Here is a 20,442-nt window from a genome sequence, read left to right as displayed (position 1 = left end):
GCATGATGGAACCACCACCAAATTTTACTGTAGGTAGCAAGTGATTTTCTTGTAACGCTGTGTTCTTTTTCCACCATGCATAACGCCCCTTGTTTTGACCAAATAACTCTATTTTAGTTTCATGAATCCACAGCACCTTATTTCAGATGTGCTTTCGCATACCTCAAGCGACTGTTTGTGGCGGGTGCAGAGAAAAGGCTTTTTCTGCATTACTCTTCCATACAGCATCTCCTTGTGTAAAGTGTGCTGAATAGTTGAACGATGCACAGTAACACCATCTGCAGAAAGATGATGTTGTACGTCTTTGGAGCTGGTCTGTGGGTTGACTGTGACTGTTCTCACCATCCTTCACCTCTGCTTATCTGAGATTTTTCTTGTTCTGCCACTTCAGGCCTCAACTAGAACTGTGCCTGTGGATTTCACATTCCTCCCAATGTTCCTCACAGTTGAAACTGAGAGCTTAAATCTCTGAGATAGCTTTCTGTATCCTTCCCCTAAACCATGATGTTGAACAATGATTGTTTTCAGGTCATTTGAGAGTTGTTTTGAGGCTCCCATGTTGCCACCTCAGAGAAGATACAAAGAGGAGAAACACTTACAATTGACCTCCTTAAATACCCTTTCTCATGATTGGATTCACCTGTGTATGGAGGTCAAGGGTCACTGAGGTTACCAAATCAATTTTGAGTTCCAATAATTAGTGCTAAAGGTATTGAAATCAATAAAATGACAAGGGTGCCTACATTTATGCACATGCCTAATTTTGTTTAAATAATTCTTGCACACTTTCTGTAAATCATATAAACTTTATTTCACTTCTCAAATATCACTGTGTTTGTCTCCTATATGATATATTTAACTGACATTTCTTTTCCAAACAACTAATGACTTATAAAGGAAAATCATGAAAAATTACGGCCGGGATTTGAAAGATGGAAGGTCATCACACCAGATATAGATACACCGGAAACAAAACAACAGACATGCTGCGCGAGCCGGCCAAAGAGTAGTCGGCTTAAAAGTGACGTTTTGAGCGGATGGCGAGCGATGTGCGCTTCTCCGCTAGCTCCTTCAGCTTGAATTAGCGCGTTACGGCAACAACACATTAACACACACACGCACACACACACACACACACATGCACACACACTCTCTCTCTCTCTCTCTTTCCCTCACATACACACACACAAACACATTCTGCCTCTTTTGCTCTCTCACACAAAGACGCACACATGCTTACACTAAGACACCAAGCTATGTTTAAAGTTTTTTCTCACATGAGAGAGTGAGGCCTCTTTGAAGGAGTAGTGGACATAGAAGTCTTATTTGTTCATTCCTTGATGCATTTTGTCTTTTGCAACATATTGAAAAGAATTGTTGTAAATAAAAGGAAGTGGTTTGCTGCTCTTCCCAAAATTAATGACCGTGTTGAGTACTCTGTCTGGTAATTATTGTTTGGTACTCCTGGCCCTGTAATCGTCCCTAGTAATTGTGATCCTGTTGGTCCTAGTGAGTATTTATAATTATTCTTTAGCCTTATGTCCCCTTACTCTATTTATTAGACCTTTTGTGCAAAGGAGGGCTACATAAAACTTAGGCTCCAGTCTCTTAAAGTTTTAAGACGGTTGTCTTCCAGCTTATTATATTTCTATGACTTGACTTGTGACTTGCTTGACCTAAGCTATGACTTGACTTAACTTGACTCGACCCTCACAAAAATGACTTGGGACTTGCTTGAGACTTGAAGGTTAAGACTTGAGACTTGCATATGTGTGACTTTCTCCCATCTCTGGCATTTAAAGAGACACGCAGGCAAAACTGGCCGTTCTGAGCAGGGCTGTTTTGGCAGATTGATTGAACTGCTATGGTGCTTCATCCTTTTGGTATTTTGACCAAAGCATGTTCATTCGGACACCAGGGAACCAAGTTAACTTGTAGAAATAGGGTGTAACATGTCTCCTTTAAAGCCTTACATAAATCATATAACATCGAGTTAACAGGTCATGAAATTAACAAAATCATGGGAGTGTTCAAATGAACTATTTGCATGGACACAATTAACAATCCTATTTGAATGTGGTATATTTATTTGTATAAAAGGATCAAGTGTTCCCAATGGCTACTTAAATGTAAAAGGAACACTAGAGCACAATGGCTTCCAAACACGCCCAATAATAATGCACTCAGTCTGCACAAGACTGAGCGAGATGTCACCCTCTTTGTATGACACCAGTACACTATAGTTATTTTCTGACATCATGTAAGGCTGAATGTTGATTATTGCACATTTAAAAAGTCAGCAATGTGATCATACCTCCAGTATTCCCTCTCCACTACCACGAGCCTCCACCTCCAGGTCAAGATTTGCAGGCAACTACATGACAGAAGAGGAAAAAGACCTGCTCATTATACAGATCTGAATATCCCAGTACACTCACTAACTGATGTCTTTTGTCTCACCCTGGACGACTGAGCAGCATACGAGGTCCTGGGGTTGAAATGGTAGCGGATGTCCTTGCGTCCTGCGACCTTCACATCCACATCCAGATTGACGTCACCACGTGGAGGTTTGTTGATCTCATACTCAGACAGCGCCTGGAGAACCACCATGGTGGACTAGGAGAGGGCAGGAAGAAAAACAAGCATGTTTATGTTGACGCTGACCTTTGATTGATCAGTTTCAAAAGTTAAAGCTGCTGTATGTGATCTAAAAACATCACACTTTACACAACTCCATAAAGTAAACTATTTACTTTAACATATGAAGCCTAGCTGCATTGTGTATTGTGAGTTTGTTTTTCTTGTCCTCAGGTATTAAACACATCTGCACAATGCAATACTAACCTGGGGTCCGTTTCACAAAGCAGGTTCAACAAACTCTCAGTCTAACCCTGAACTCTGAGTTGATCTACTTTGAGATAGGAAACTCTGAGTTTTCCGTTCCACAACAGCCGATTTGAGTTAGTTTGTTCAACTCGGTGTAGTTTCACCTAGAGTTAAGCGCGTGCACCACAAGTATAAAAAGACAGTATCAATGTAGCCTGCGGCAGAGAACACTGCTGCTGATGCGGAAGTTTAAATGTCGTCCTTTGCACAATCACAATAATATTACAGGGGGAAACTGCTTGAGTTGTAGACTATTAATTTATTTCATTTAGGTGTAATCCCGTGGGAGAGAAGCGCAGTTGGCAGCAGTTTAAGATGAAACATAAAAACATTGTTCAAACAGGTAAGACCTCTGTATAATCTCATGGGGTTACCTCATGTTGATCATGTTTTACATTGTGTTAATAAGTAAATATGAAGTGGCTGTTTGACTGTACAGTTGTTTTATCCCCAATATAATGCTGTTTTTACACATAAATGACTTCTCATTTATATCATGTTCAAGTGCTCTGCATCTCAGATGTTCTATAAAAAACACCCATTTGTAAAAAAAGAAAACGCAGCGCAACACACAATTTCTGCTGGGATGTGAGAGCATGACTTTAGTTGGTAATGTTGGAAATGTAAGGTTTGATTAGGTTGTGAATGTAAATGATGAACTGTGACGTGAAACAGTGCCGCTCAAAAAGAGAAGTGTCTGGAAATGTAAGAACATCTATGCACGGTCTGATAATCATCTCCCGAGTAATATTTAATTCTCTGCGTAGTAATCGCAGGATCACTGTCAAAAGGACATGGTTGTGAAAATAGTCGCCACAATATTACTTCTAATGTAGACGCAGAACTATACTACGCCAAAACTCTGCTGACTGAATGAAATCAAATACCGTGTGTGTCTGAAAGAGGGCGGAGACAGAGAGAAACTCAAGGTTTGTTGAGAAAAACCTGGCCCTAACCAGGTTAGTTTCAAAGAGCATGTTACCATGGTAACTGACCGAGAGCTTAAGTTAACTCTCTCTGTGAAACAGGCTAGAGTTACTCCTCTTTCTCTGGTTTGACTTTGACCCTTTGTGAAACGGAAAACTTTCCCTCATTTCAGGGTTAACAGACTCAGAGTTTTCACTAAACCTGCTTTGTGAAACGGACCCCTGAACAGTAAGGGCAGTATAGTCATTATCATGACATTTTCAGTATTTAGCCATGGGTAAACTTTTCACCTCTCATCCAAGAGGCCTTTTCCACTGGTGGGAAAAAATATTTATGCTTATCTATCAAGGTGCATAATTAAACAATTTTTTCCAATGATTTAAATACTTTATTTTCTAGATTTAAACTTTCATAAAATTTGATTAAGTACACAGACCCCCCCACCCCGTACCTGAGTAGAACCGAAGCCGCCACCTTTTCTCCGCTGACTGTTCAGCCATTTGAATGGTAATGTTGCTTCCTGCATGCGTCCCAACTTCACCAGGGCCAGTAAAGCATAGCCAGTCGCCTCCAAGGTGAACAGTTTGTTGTGACTATCAGGCCAATAGTGGTGACCTGTTGGAGAGAGGGGGCGGTAGGATAGTATGATTCATTCTCTACCAAATTATCTTCTATTCACTTTCATATTCTTTATATCAGAATCAGTGTCTTGATGCTTTTGCAGGGTAGGGTACATCGGAAACACAGTGTAGCAGTTACCTGGACCTGCTGCTCTGAGTAATCTTTGTATTGGGTTGAAACGCTTTGACCCCAGCAATGCTAGCGCATAGGAGGTGATGGCCACTGTGTACGGTCTCCTTCCAAGCTTCATCAGTGACTTTTCCAGGAATTCCTGTGACTTTCTAATGGTCATCTGTCACAAGAGATGTTTGTATCCATCTATTCATCATACTATGGTGTTTACAGAAATAAAAAGTAAAGACGAAAAGTCACTGCTTGACTTAATCAGTTTGGCAGTTGATTATAAATTACCTCCACGTTCACATTTGGACCAATGCATCTGATCCCCGCCTGCTTAGCCTCAGCAAATGCTATGAGGACAAAGGCTGTCAGGGTTATTTCAGGGTCGTCACCCCTAAGGCCGCCCTGGAGATATAAGCAGTATAAAAATTCAGAGTTTTGTTAGGAGGTGAGAAGAAACTCCAATTCATTGATTCGGTGAAGTCATTCTACAAGTCAAGTATGGAGTTAGATTTGTGTCTTTATTATTCAATCAAAAAAAGTTTGCTTCAATCAAAAAAAATATTTTCAATCAAAGAAAACCCTTTTAATCAAAGAAAAAATGCAAAAATATATTTGAGACTCAAAAAAATGCATTTGAAAACTGTTTTTCTTTGATTGAAAATTATTTTTTTGATTGAAGTGATTTTTTTTTTATTGAAAATATATTTTTTTTGTTTGAAGCAACTTCTTCTTTGATTGAGTTATTTTTTAAGACACAAATGTCCTACCCATAATGTGGCCCAAACACAAAAAGATCACTTCAATCAAAAAAAAACTTTTCAATCAAAGAAAAACAGTGTTCAAATGCATTTTTTGAGTCTCAAATATATTTTTGCATTCAAACATTTTTTTTCTTTGATTAAAAGGGTTTTTTGATTGAAGTGAAGGTTTTTTTTGATTGAAAATATTTTTTTTGATTGAATAATAAAGACACAAATCTAACTCCATAGTCAAGGACCCACAGATGGGCTATCGGAGATTAATGGGGAGTCACCGTGTCAATCTGTAGATTCTTTTGCATCACATGTACTTGTTGTCATTTTTCCCAGGCATTTACCTAATATATTTCTGTATGTTTTAAATAATAAATACATAAATAAACAAAATGTGTAAAATGTAGTTGTGATTCATTATCAATGAATGTATCTTGGACATGGTCAGTTTACCTTTTTAAAATATGAATACATAAAGAAATTACAGTACAAATATAAACAAAAATAAATGTTTTGTAATAAAGTAAATATTATGCACACATTTGCTCTTTCCACTATTATGTGTGTTGGGTCAGGATAGTTTGTCATCTTTAAAACGTGAATTCCCATATAAAAGGTTTGAGAAACATTGCTCTATATGACTCTAAGTGGGGCGACAATTTACTAAATAGATGTAATGCTGGATTGAGATCTGAAACTACTGATTAAAACCATGTATTCAACCAATAGGGCTCGGGCATGTGACGTCATTACTTGGCGTGGCCGCCATGTTGGAGGCTTACTTTACTTCCTGTACTTCACTACTACTACATGGACCACTGTGCACTGTAGACGTACTCTTCTCAGTTGCTTGTCTTAGTTTTCTTAATTTGGCGTTACTTACCATCTCAACCATGTTTAACCGTTGCTGTGTCACAAGGTGTAACAGCGCAACACACAATCGCAATGGGAGAGATTAACTTTTCACTGGTTTTCTGCTTGGAGGCACAACCACGGAGACCTAAGTATCCGAATCGTCAGCTCGCTTCGATCGCGGCTGTAAGACGACACAAACATAACCTTCCACAGTATCCTGATGTCGATGTGGTTATGTAATTGATAACTGTGGGATTCTGGACAAACTGTTACCCGGGGATTTGGTGTTGGCCATTCGCGGCTTTGGCATACAGGACAGTGTGGGACTTATGTCTGCTGAGGTAAAGATCCCTGCGTTCACAAAAGGACGCTGTCAGCTGAATGCAAGAGATGTGGAGAGCACAAGAAAAACTGATCATCTCCGAATTCATGTGGAAAGGGTGATTGGAACCGTCCGCAACAAGTACATTATTTCGTCAGATAAAGTACGGATTCACATGGTGTTAACATGCCAGGATGAAGACACGACATTCTTTGATAAGATTGTGTCTGTATGTTGTGCTCTGACGAAAATGAGCCCAAGTGTTATGCTGAAATAAATGTGCATTAAATACAGCCATAAGTGTCTGTTGCATGTGAGCTTCCCACTCACAGTTCGTTCTGGAAGGACGAAGATACGGTGTTGTTTGCGTAAATAGTCTGTTTATTGTCGTCAATAACGAAAACAACTGTGTTCATTTGTTTTCGTTATTGCCGACAATAAACAGACTATTTACGCATACAACACCGTATCTCCGTCCTGTTTCTGCCGCTTCTCTCTCTCTCGCCACACATCCATACCCACAATATTTTTAAATACTATAAATAAATAGGTATGTATACAATATATAATACATGTATTTTGTATATATATATATATGTATGTATATATATATATATATATACATATGTAGTACTTGTGGGACTGTTATAGTGTTAGCGGATTTGACAGCCATAACTGACAGCTGCGGTGCGGAGGAACCTTATAAATAAGCTCAGGGAGTGCAGATTTTGTCCACATACCGATCCCCGGCTTCCCTATTTAACGTATTCTGGTAAATTCTACATCCTTTTTGGGATTTTAACAACTTTTTCTTTATTTTCTTTCTCCCAACTATGCTTCCTCTCCTCGTTCACTTGCTGTTTGTTTACATTCTCCCGAACATGGCCATCAACATGGCCACCATGTCCCAGAATGCAACGTGGTGCCCGAGCCCTTTGGGATCACACTTGGGATATTCTTTTACATGTAGCTACATACTTGGATACAATAATTCCTGAGAGAGTTGTGTTTGGCATGAGTGTGTGTGTGTCTCACGGTCATGGTAGTGCTGTAAACTGGGTTGTCTTCTGCATATTTTCCTGTGAGAGGACGGTGTTTGTTCTTCACCAGGTAGAGCAGTGGGTCGCACACCTGCTTTTCATTGACGCCGATGATGCTGTGAGCCATGGAAAACACCTTCACCACGTATGTGGTGATCCTGAAACACATGATTTAACCAAAATATGAATGCCTTTGTGACAGCAGATTGTTATGATGTGGAAGAACCTCTATTAGTTGGACTGTTCAATATCATTTTGCTTCTGCTGTTAATTTTACCAGGTACTTGCACCTTCACGCCTGTATGGGGGGTAGGAGCCATCAGACTTTCTGTAAGCCAGCTGGTTTTCATAGCCTGAAAAGACAGGGTGAAGGTAGAGTCTAAATGACTTATATCCTACATACATACATACATACATTCAGTTCAATTCTACAGAGCCCTGCTAGGGTCAGGTGTGGAAAAAATAAAAATCGTCTGTAAACCGTTCCCTGAGTTTAGTAATCCGTTAACTCAGTTTCACTCAAAGGGTCATATATATATAACAATATATGAATATATATGAATATATGCGGCTACAAAATCCTTGTAGCCGCAGCAGCTTCTCCAGTCCCGGAGAAGTGCCCCGTCAAAGTGCAGTGCCATTACGCACGGCCATTCTCAATAGCGGCGCCCTTGAAATGTTGGATCTTGACCACAGTCTCCTGTTGCAGGACTGCCAACTTTTGAGAAAACCTTGGAGTGAGACATCGTGGCATGCGGGACAGATGTATGGCTGGCCCAGTCGAGGTTATCACCACACACCCAATATATTTATTACTGCTTTATACAATATGCTTTACGTATTATAAATGCTTAATAGGCATAATGCTTTATAAAAGTAAAAATAATAAATGATGTGGACACCGTCAAGATTCGAAACCTACAACCTTGCTGTCCCAATTTCACTGACTTAGCCACTGGACTACAACTATTATTCATTATTAAGTGTCACAGGAGTGATCCTTTGAGGGAAACTGAGGGAACAGATTACTAAACTGAGGAAACGGTTTATTAAACTGAGGGAACGGATTACAAAACTGAGGGAACTGAACAAATCGACCGTGATTTATGGTTAAGACATAATTATGTTTGAAGACGACGATAATGACGATAAATACCATCGTAATTAACAGAGTGTTTACAACCGCGCACCAGGGGTGACAGTGGATTTACCTGCAGATGCCACAGCACTGTAAGCATCATCACCGTCACATGTGAAGCAGACTGTTACAGTCATTACATGCTGTTCTTGTTCTTCACACTCAATCAGGACTAAATCAAGGCACTGACACAAGTTGATATTACTTTATTTTCTTACTGTTTTTTAATTGAAAATAGTTATTCACTTTAATTTTAAATTTTTGTATCTAAATAAACTAAATTTCACAGGAAAGCCACAGGTGTAAGCTCTCAAATACTTTTTGAATTGTGTTCCTATATCTGCTACAGAGGCTGAGAAATCAGTCATTTAGTAGGTATTGAAGCTCCGGTTTTAGAAACATTTAGAAACGGTTTACAGGCGATTTTTATTTTTCCACACCTGACCCTAGCAGGGCTCCGTACAATTCAGCTTTGTTTTTTAGAAGAAAAAAAACCTCCCTTTTAACAGAAAGACAATCTCTGATTAAAAAGGTGCAACTCGACCTATTGGGTGAAACAAGAAATGGGGGACAGAGGAGAGGTGAGGGACAGAAAAGAGAGAATGGGAAAGAGTGAGGCGACGTAGAAACAGAAAAGAGAGAGCGGGAGCAGTTGTATGAAGTTATAGCTTTAGACAGCACATTTCAGAAGCAGTTATAGTATGTCTATAGAACTACAGTGTAATTTATAGAAGCAACAGCAGAAATTGTTTATAAAATAAATGTTAGTCATAGCATAACATTGATGCTAATATTACTACTCCTCCTGCTACTGCTACTACTACTAACAATAATAACAATAATAATAATAATAGCCTCAAAACAGGATCTGGATCCTGCAGCCTATAAGAAAGAACAGAGAGAGAGGGAGAGAGAGGAAAGTAAGGAAAGACACAAACCAGGGTGAGAAAGAACAAGGCTTATGACATAATAAAGTCATATTCACACTGTGAGTGTGAGAGAGTGAGTTTGAGTGTCCAACATTATTTCCACTGGCAGTCTAGAGATGGTTTAGGTTCCCCTGATCCTAACTAAAAGCTTCTTTAAAACAAAAAAGAAAAAAAAAGGAAGGTTTAAAGTCTAACTCTAAATACAGTGAGGCGAACCAACACTGGGGCGCTGGTTCCACAAGAGATGAGCCTGGTAACTGAAGGCTCTGCCTCCCATTCTGCTCTTACAGACTCTGGGACCCACATCATCAAGTGCTTTGTACGTGAGGAGGATTTTAAATTGAATTCTAAACTGTACATTGCCAGCTAACACTGTGAGTGATATGGTCTCTCTTTGCATTACCTTTGAATTAACTGGAGGGTTTTAACAGACTTGTTGGAACATCCTGACAGTAATCAGTTTTATCCATCCATCCATCACCCATCCATGCATTCTCATTAATCTGTGTGCTGTTTTCTGCTCTCTCACCTCTCCTAATGTATCGGATAGCCTCAGCTTTGCGCTGCACCCCCACACTCTCCCAGTTGTTCGTTCGGTCTAGGTAGAGGGTTGCGATGAGTGGCAGCGTGATTCTGGCCAAGTTCTGCTCCACGCAGCCACCAGGCATCTGGATAAGAGATGCCAGAGAGTCCTCACTGATGGAGTTATCTATGCTGTCAGCTAATACATTGCCTGAAGAGGACAGGAGGAAACACAAATTAGGCCATTCCACTTAAATTGAATTATAATCCATGTAGCCACTCTGCTCTTCACTGACCTCTGACATTGATGAAGGTTTCTGGAACTGAGTTTGGCACAACTGATTCCAGTTCGACCTTACGGACTCGAACTGTCTGCGTTCCTATTGTGGACAAGAGCAGAGCCATACAATTCTGTGCGATTCATAGTAATGTTGTATGTGTGTGCTACAGTATATTCACATTATTTGGTTGCCATTATTTAAGTGGACCCCCAAGTTGAATATTAAGTTATGACATGAGCATACAGAGTGTGTAATAATAAGAGACTGTGGTGCAAATGTGTATTTATGTTCAGCATTTTTCAAGTGGACTGAAAGTCAGATGAATACGGGGTTCACCTGACAGGAGTAAAATGACAATTACAATGTCAAAATCTACTGAGATATGAGTTGTGTGAGTGTGCCAAATCATCAGTGTGTTAGCTAAGTGTTTGGCTAGCTAAATGTGGTCGTGCTGATGTGGTTGTGTTTACACAAGTAAAGGATTTTAAACTCATGCACACTTTTATGATTATTCCTTTGTGCTCAATTCTACCAAAAGAAAAAAGTCTATTAATAATGCACTGAGTTGAGACTCCAACGATAGGAAATCATGCATCGCAGCAAACTTTCTTACCCCCAGCATCAGATGGATTCAACACTGTACTCCACACTTTAGTCTTCTGCACTCCTTCACGCTGAATGAATAAAAAAAGCACACCTTTATGCAAATAAAGTAGACACTGCCAGCAGGGACATAAGGAAAATTGATTTCAGTCAATTAATAAAAGCCTCAATTTATAGTCTATGAAGATCTTAAGATGATCTCTGCTGCTTTATCGTATGATCAGAAAGTCTTTTCCCATAGGGAACTGACATTTGTAAGTCTCCCAGACCAAAGTCAATAGAGAAAATCTGACCTCCCGGAGCAACACGTTTGTGTTACTTAAATAATCAGAAAATAGGATCTCAAACACAAATATATATTGTAGATTTAAGCACTTTATTGTCACATTGTGTTAGCCCCAGTTGTCATACGTTGTGCTGTGTTTTAATACACATTTTGCATTTAAGCCTCACATCATATCACGTCCAGGTGAACTTTCTCATGAAGGTCACCATGACCTGAATTTTTGACCTTCAACTGCCAAAATACATTCACTTCATCTTTGCGTTCAAGTGATGTTTGTACCAAATACAGAAGACAATTCCTTGCAATGTTCCTGTGATATTATGATCTCAAGGCAACAAGATGTGACTCACCACCACCCTCAGAAATTTTTGGATGCGGTCTCCTCCCATCAGGTCTCTGGCAACAACCATCACCTCCAGAGGAAGTTTCCCCACCACTAGTGGCACAATGGTGTACGGCACCACTTTAGAGGAGCCGGCTGGTAGTGTCAATTCCTGTGAGTGTCTGTCCTTGAAGGCAATGCTGCACATGTCCTCTGTCTTCATCAGCACTACTCTTACCTGAAAAGGCACAAATAAGTTTCAAGACTCATTCAGTTGTTCCACTTCTGCAGCTTTGCCCTGTTCTGTGCAGGTAACATCAGTATGTTTCGCTGGACTTCTACCTAACATTACGAGGGTTTTGACATGTATAGTCGCATGTTGTCATTCAACCGCTGTTGTCAAGGTGGTGCCCTAACAATAATGTGGGCTTCACATCGAATTGGCAAAGTTTTGGAGCTTCCCTCCTTTCCAGAAAGGTTTATTATTAGAACCAAAACGTGACAACAAGCAGTCAGGACCAGGAAGCAGAGTTGCAGTTTAATACGCTTCTCTGTGTTTCCAGTAGTTCAGTCGCCCCCTAAAGACAGTGCTATATATCATCATAGATTTAGGATTCACCTCTAGGGCTCCAAACATTAGACAGCCACGGAGAAACAGGAGAGTTATTCATAACAACCTCATTAAAATAAACACTAGGACAGTCTCAGAGCTAAAAACAAAAACTCCACTCCAAAACATTACTCGTAAATGAATTAATAAATGAACAGGATTTTAACTTTATCTGTTTAACGGAAACATGGTTTCAAGTTAATGATTACATACAGTGTGCTAAATACCCATTAATATTCGGGGGTCCCATCTTCCATTTGTTACGCAATACTATTTCACCACCCCAGGTGCCACGCTGCAGTATTGGCTATTTTATATATATATATCCCTGTCAGATGTGGGCTTGTGTGGGCCTTTTCCACAGCGCCATTTGGAAAGCAATTCATTAAAACATTAAAAATACAAAATTACAAATGCAATTATTTACATTTTGTCTGGTTATAAAGGATAAGAAAGCATGCAAAGTGTATTATGTATGTAGATCATATATGTAAAACTGTAAAAAGATCTTTAGGAAAAAAACATGTTTTTCAATTACACTGTAAAATGTCTAAACTAGGGCTGGACGATTATGGCAAAAATATTAGTCACAATTATTTTTGACTGATATTGAAATCATGATTAATAGATACGCTATTCATTGATTTCAAAACTTGAGTATTTATTGAACCACCAAAACTCAACTTTAGTTTAAAAGAACAGCCAGAAATACATTAGTAACAAGCAAAAAAAAACCTACTTGCACCGCTGCACAACTTGCAAATATTTACAACATGTAAAACACACTAATAGCCTGGAGCCGTTATCTCTTGATGTCTGCGGGACGTGGTGGGATATGGGACAGCATTATAAAGAGTGTCCTTAATAGAGGACTGTGTTGCGGTGGCTGACGAGCTTTATCGCCTGGTCATAGACCACTATATGACTGAACTTTAAGTGATTGGATAAGTTGGTCATGTTGCCTTGAAGAGCAGACACGACAGCGCGAGAAACTTTGCAAACAATGTCCTTCAAATTGAAGCCAAAGTGATTTCGGTTAGCTGATATTATCCTACCTTCTCAATCAAAGGTTGCCTTTCTGCCATGTTTTCAATCGCTCACTCCTATGGCAAGCCGTTTTAACATTTAATCGAACCACACTCCTATCTGTAATTACATTTTAGATAGCCATAATAGCATTTCTCCTCGTCAAAATTGTATTCTCACTACTCAGAATGGTAATTAAGGATATCCGCAATAACATTCTTACTAGTAGAAATTTTATTTCAAGATATCTACAACTTTGATTGTTCTAGTCAAAACTACATTTAAGATATCTAAAAATCCTTATAAAGTATAAGTGGCCGTTTTAACATTTAATCGACTAGACTGGATCTGTATTACAGATGTGTGTAATTTGATTCTTCCTCGTCAAAAAGAACATTTCAGATATCCACAATGACATTCTTCCTGTCCACAATTGTCATTTCAGATATCTACAACGTCATTATTCCTAGGACAAATTACGTCACTTTTGCCATTCATGTGTATTCAGCTTTCAATTTCAGATATCCACAACGTCATTCTGGATATCCAGAATGAACATTCTGGATATCTGCAATAGAATTCTTACTAGGAGAAACTCCCATTTCAGATATCTTCAATTCGATTGTTACTAGTCATAATTTTCATTTACCGTAATTGTAATGAAACCGCACTGAAGTGACGTCATTTGTCCTAGGAAGAATGACATTGATGACAGGAAGAATGTAATTGTGGATAACTGAAATTAAAAGCCCAATACACATGAATAGCAAAAGTGACGTCATTTGTCCTAGGAAGAATGACATTTTGGATAGGAATAATTGAATTACAGATATCTGTCAGTCTAGCTAAATATTAAAACGGCTACCCGTCAACAGATATCAACAATACTTTTATGGATAGCTGCAATTATATTGTTTCTAGTCATAATTCTAACTGTAGATATCTGAAATTAAATTTTTACTAGTCATAATACGAATTGTGGATATCCATGATGCCATTTTTACTAGTCACAATGTATTTTGGATATTCAAAATTACAAATACATTCTGGATATCTGGAATAGTTTTTAATTTTGGATATCTGAAATGAAAATTATGACTAGAAACAATTGGATTGAAGATATCTGAAATGGGAGTTTCTCCTAGTGAGAATTGTATTGCAGATATCCAGAATGTTCATTCTAGATATCCAGAATGACGTTGTGGATATCTGAACTCGAAAGCCCAATACACATGGATGGCAAAAGTGAAGTCATTTGTCATGAATAAAATTCAATTAATCGTCCAGCCCTAGTTTAGACCCCCCTCAAATTTTGCCTTTGAGGCTTTCAGGGGGTCTTAAGTGTTAATCAGGGGTATAGCCCCCCCAGACCCCTCTGTATTTCGCACAGTGATTACATATCTATGAAGAAGAAACGCCCCCCACGTTAATGCTCATACCTCCAGAGGAAATGGCAAAGGCGGAGGGATCACAGCAACATTTAACTGTACACTTTCTCTCACCCCCCCGACCCACAGGTACTAATAAATCATTTGAGCACCTTATTTTAAGTCTGTTAGACCCAAATATTAAACAAAATAACAGACTCTGATTAATTTTTCGACACCCCCCACCCAACCCCTACTCTGAATTCTTAAGTGAATTTGCAGATTTTTTTATCAGAATTAGTTCTCCGTTCTGACAAAATCATCATCGTAGGTGATTATAATATTCATAGATGTAGCCAATGACAGTCTTGGTTCATCCTTTAAAGCTTTGCTTTACTTGGCTTCAAGCTGCAGGTGAACAAACCAACCCACCGTCATAAGCACACACTTGAACTTATTTTAACATATGGTATTGACATACATAACCCTAGTATTAAATGAGAATCCCTTGTTATCCGATCACTGTCTGAGTGATCTCATTTGAAATTATGATCACAAATGCCACTGTCCCTAAACAGTAGCATTATTACAGTCGCTGTTTATCCAGCCATGTTTCAGTTATACAGAGGAAGACCATAGTAAAATCTCTCCCACAAAACTTAACAACATAGTTGACAGCACAAACTTAACACAAAGTTATAAACACTGTTGCCCCTCTGAAGAAGAGGGTTATCGTCTGAGATAAGTCTGCCCCGTGATACAGTGCCCAAACTCGAGCATTAAGGCTCAATACGCTGAGTTTAGAAAGGACACACATAACAGTGACATGACAGTGACTATGTCTTGTGGAAGAACAGCTCTGTGAACAGCTTATATAAAAAAAGCTCTGAGACAAGCAAGAACCTCTTATTACTCAGAGCTAATAGAGAAAAAATAAGAGCAACCCCAGGTTCCTCTTCAGCACTGTAGCCAGGCTGACGGAGAGACACAATGCAACGAATCCATCAATCCCTCTATCGCTGAGTAGTAATGACTTAAAAACATTTTAATGATAAAGTAGGAAAAATCAGAGATACAATTAACCACCTCCTACCCTCCAACATAACCAAAACACAGTTTAGTATGGCTAACTTAGACCTAATGGCGGCTCCAGCTATATATTTAATGAATAAATTCACCCCTATAAACCTCCCGGAGCTGACCGTACTGGTCTCCTCATCTAAACTAACTACATGTCAGCTGGATCCTATACCAACTAGACTCCTTAGAGAGGCTCTACCACAAGTTGGTAATATTTTACTAGATCAAATAAATATGTCTTTACTGAGTGCCTGCATCCCAAAGGCCTTTAAAATAGCAGTAATTAAACCATTTCTTAAAAAGCCCTCCCTCGACGCTAGCACTCTAACTATAGACCAATCTCAAACCTCCATTTTATTACAAAGATTTTAGAAAAAGCTGTAGCCACCCAGTTGTGCGATCACCTGCATAGCAATAATTTATTTGAAAAGTTCCAGTCTGGGTTCAGAACCCACCATAGTACAGAGACTGCACTACTAAGCGTAAAAGACGATATTCTTATGGCCTCTGAAAAAGGACTGGCTTCTATACTGGTCCTGCTGGATCTCAGTGCAGCATTTGATACTATAGATCATGAGATCCTGCTACATATAAGATGTTGGGATTAAAGGATCTGCACTTTCAACAATTCTGTCCCCTGTAGTACAGTAAGGAACTTGTGGGTCAGGATTTATCACGAGATGAACACATTAATCAAATATGTACCAGCCTTCTACCACCTTTGCACCATTAAGACAATTAGAAATATTATATTGTGACAAGACGAATCCATGCCTTTATAACCTCTGGATTACTGTAACTCCTTGAAGTCAGGATGAGAAGCCTTCAACTGGTCCAGAATGCAGCAGCAATAATACTGACTGGAACCAGAAGACCATATAATGATCATATAACTCCCTTCACTGGCTTCCAATGTCACAAAGTGGTGTTTATGTTAGTTTAGTTGGGGTTTTCAGGTTTTGTTATTTCACTTCCTGTTTTATTTTGGAGATGGGTTTTCTGCTGTCTGTGTTCACTGTCTCCACCTTCACTCCGTCTCCATTGATTAGTAACCACTTGCACCTGGTGATCATTACCACTGCCCCCCTCTCCCTTTGTTAGTTGTCAGTGTGTCACATATGTTATTCAGAGTAGACCTAGTATTTGATTCATGTGTTTGTATCGTTGTTCCCCCGTTCATGGTGATATCATAGCAAGGCTGTCGTTTTGATTTCAGTTTTTTTCACGCAGCACGGCTGTCGTTTTCTTTTCGATTTTTCACAGCAAAGCTGTTGTTTTGTTTTTTCACAGCGAAATGCGGTATGAAATCCAGCGATCACCACGGGCGGTACCCAGGGCACCCAGCCCTTTGGCTTTCTTCGTCAGAGAAGAGGAGCTCATGCAGATGGGTTGCACCCAGGTTTCACCAGTGGAATGACAAAGCCGTCGCCAGGAGCGAATATGTTATTATTGTGGACGTCTGGGTCATCTGAGATCATCATGTCTGGTAGGCAAACCAAGCACTACTCCTGGACACCACACTCAATTAAACACTCATTTGCTCCGTGGCTCCCCTAAGCGCACACTGACTCAAGTCACTTTTACTGTACATACACAACCACTTAGGGTGGGAGCATTTATTTACTTGGGAGCAGATGTTAATTTGATTGACAAGAGTTAGTGAAAGAAAAAAGAAAAACTTGTGTGCTCCCGGTTCCTGTCACGGCCCGGTTCCTTACTGGGGCAGATCTTTTCCAGATCTCACAGCAAACAGAGCCACTGAGCATGAAAACCTAATGAACTGGTTACTTTTCATATCTTGCAGTCTCTTACCCACGACATTGTCCTAGGTTTTCTTGGCTTAACCTTCTGGGATAATACGTACAGCCGGTGTCTTCTTTGTGGCAAAAAAGACAGCTCCCTCAGGCCATGTATTGATTACAGCCCCCTTTAGGGATGGGAATTTCAGACATTTTGAGAGTCGATTGTCGAAGTCCAAGTGTCGATTTTTTTTACAGCAGCAATGCGGGGGTGGAAACTATTCTACAGTGTACTACTTCGTTTTAGGCAAAAAAAACACCCCGTAATGTCCATTATTGACCATCAAAGCAGCGATAATAAAAATGAGGGGCAAAAAAAAGACGGCTTATTGTTGTGACCCCCACCCCCTTCTTAAACATTAGCGCAAGCTCGTTCGCACTGCACGCGCGCACACGCTTGGACACGCACAGCCACTGGAGAGAACAGCTGTTGTCACCATGTAGGCTAATGTTACAGGTAACTGACCACACACTCATCCTACAAACCAAAGCCTTTAAGCACCACGGACAGCGGCCGAAGCTCCATAGTTACCTTACTGACCCACCCTCACCTATTCCATTCACAAAAACGGGCCGTGACTCGTCCTCTAGCACCAATGCGCGCACCATCATGTGAGAGCGCAGGGAGCCTGGACAGCAGGCTCACCTTTTTCGTGCACAGCTTCTTTAACCACGTTGGTCGTGAACTTTACGTGTTTGCGACACTTCGACTTTAAAAAAAAAAAAAAATTGTTGAGGTGTGCACGTGTCGATTGTCGATCAATTTGTCGACAAAAAAGTCCCATCCCTAGCCCCCTTAACAACATCAAGGTAAAAGATCTGTACACCCTGCCTTAGATGAATTTTTTTTGATCAGCTGCAAGGAGCTAAGTTCTTCACTAAACTAGAACTCAGAAATGCCTACCGCTTGGTCCGTATACGGGAGGGGGATGAATGGAAAACCGGTTTCAATACGCCATCGGGTCATTTCGAATACCTATATCTATATAATCAATGCCATTTGGGTTAGCTAATGCTCCTGCCGTCTTCCAAGGCATGGTCAATGACGTTCTGTGGGATTTCTTGAACAGTTTTGTTTATGTATACCTGGATGACATCCTGATTTTTTTCGAAAGATTTAGAGTCACATGTCCATCAGGTCAACTAGGTCCTAGGACGTTTACTCAGGCACCTGTTTTTTGCAAAAGCAGAAAAATGTGAATTCCATGCCACCACAGGAACCTTTCTTGGTTATGTAATTTCCCAAGGGAAAATAGAAATGGATCCCGAAAAGGTCAAAGCAGTTCGAGATTGGCCAACTCCCGACTCCCGCAAGAAGGTGCAACAATTTCTCGGGTTTGCCAACAGATACCGTAAGTTCATTCGAAATTTTAGCTCTGTGGCATCTCCTCTGCACACACTAACTTCGGCTAATTCTTCTTTTATCTGGACTCCGCCAGCCAAAAGAAGGTTTTGTTACGTTCGAAACCCCAAAGGCTTTCGAATGTGTTAAACACGCCTTCACTTCCGCACCCATTCTCACCATCCCTGACTGCCAGCTCCAGTTTGTACTGGAGGTCGATGCCTCAAATGAGGGAATACAAATGTGTGACAACAGGTTTCATCCATGTGTGTTTCTCTCTCTTTTTAACCCCAGCAGAAACAAATTATGACATTGGAAACAAGGAATTATTAGCTGTCAAAGCGGCTCTGGAAGAGTGACGCCATTGGTAAGAAAGGGCACGGCTCCCGTTCATAGTTTGGACGGACCAAAAAAACCTACTTAGTACTTTCGCAAAGCTAAACGCCTGAACTCCCGTTAAACTCGTTGGTCTTTATTTATCTTTATCTTTATTTTTTTTAATCTTTATAACGTTAAAGATAACTTTACCCTTTCTTACAGACCCCGTTCCAAGAATGGTGAGTCAGACGCACTCTCACGGTTGTATGAGCCAGTGCCAAAAGCCAAGGACCCTGAACCCATCCTTTCACTTTCATGTGGTCGGAGCGGTCAGCTTGCCCATAGAGGAACAGGTCAAGCAGGAGGCCAGTGTGAGTGCCCACCTAAGGTTGCAGGTTATCCACTGGGCTCACACTTCCCTCCTGACCTGTCACCCGGGGGCCCTCTGAACTTCGTTCGTAGTCTGTCAGAAGTTCTGGTGGCCCTCACTTGACCGAGATGTCAAAGATTATGTGGCTGCCTGCACTATCTGTGACCGCAATAATACCTCCTTCAGACCGCAACAGAGTTTGCTCCAAACACTGCCGATTCCTAGTCGACCCTGGTCCGACATTTATCTTGATTACGTCACAGGTCTCCCTTCTTCTAAGGGAAAGACTACCGTATTGACGATTGTAGATCGATTCTCCAAGATGGTTAATTTTATAGCCCTGCCAAGATTCTGTTAACAGAAATAGTAAGACTCCATGCATACCTAATGATATTGTGTTGGACCGGGGTCCCCAATTCTCCTTTTGGGAACTCCGTCGGCAGACAAGCTCAGCGGATCCATTGTTTACACCAGGGATCAGCTGTTGGCGTTGCGCAACACCGCTCTCACTCTCTCAGCGCGGAATGGACGATTCCAACGTATTTAAAGAGAAAGAGACGAGGCTGCAGAGCGGGACGGAGGAAACGGGAGAGGAAACGTAGGTTCCGTCCAAGAGGTTGAGAGACTGCTTCGAGAAAACAATCTGGGAGACATTCTCTGATGGAGATAACATCAATGGCTTCAATGACTGTTTCACTGATTACATGAAATTATGGATGAGGAGAACGTCGCACCAACCCATAGGGTGCGGTGCTTTGCCAACAACAAGCCATGGGTGACCCCTCAACTTCAAGTCCTGCTGAACAAGAAGAAGAGGGTGTTTGCTTCAGGGAGCAGAGAGGAACTGAAAGAAGTCCAGAGGGAGCTCAAGAAGGTGATCAGAAAGGCTAAGGACATCTACAAGAGGAAGCTGGAGGAGCAAC

The 20,442-nt window shown here is 40.4% G+C and overlaps 1 protein-coding gene across 1 annotated transcript in view; it reads right to left on the bottom strand.

Moving 5' to 3' along the window:
• Positions 1 to 20,442, bottom strand: part of LOC310940986 (venom factor-like) — a gene marked incomplete at both ends in the record, with an annotated part of 81,945 nt that overhangs the window by 25,405 nt on the left and 36,098 nt on the right. The window contains 11 exons of the mRNA XM_083906057.1: positions 2,315 to 2,374; positions 2,461 to 2,616; positions 4,265 to 4,428; positions 4,573 to 4,726; positions 4,846 to 4,959; positions 7,522 to 7,684; positions 7,804 to 7,879; positions 10,123 to 10,326; positions 10,412 to 10,495; positions 11,010 to 11,070; positions 11,636 to 11,845. Coding sequence (XP_083762183.1) covers positions 2,315 to 2,374; positions 2,461 to 2,616; positions 4,265 to 4,428; positions 4,573 to 4,726; positions 4,846 to 4,959; positions 7,522 to 7,684; positions 7,804 to 7,879; positions 10,123 to 10,326; positions 10,412 to 10,495; positions 11,010 to 11,070; positions 11,636 to 11,845 — 1,446 coding nt within the window. The remainder of the gene's footprint in view (positions 1 to 2,314; positions 2,375 to 2,460; positions 2,617 to 4,264; positions 4,429 to 4,572; positions 4,727 to 4,845; positions 4,960 to 7,521; positions 7,685 to 7,803; positions 7,880 to 10,122; positions 10,327 to 10,411; positions 10,496 to 11,009; positions 11,071 to 11,635; positions 11,846 to 20,442) is intronic.

This window comes from Microchirus variegatus (assembly GCF_963457635.1).
Source record: "Microchirus variegatus genome assembly, chromosome: 19".
Taxonomy (NCBI): domain Eukaryota; kingdom Metazoa; phylum Chordata; class Actinopteri; order Pleuronectiformes; family Soleidae; genus Microchirus; species Microchirus variegatus.
Note: the sequence above shows the minus strand (reverse complement) of the source record. Positions and strands in the feature narration are given on the sequence as shown.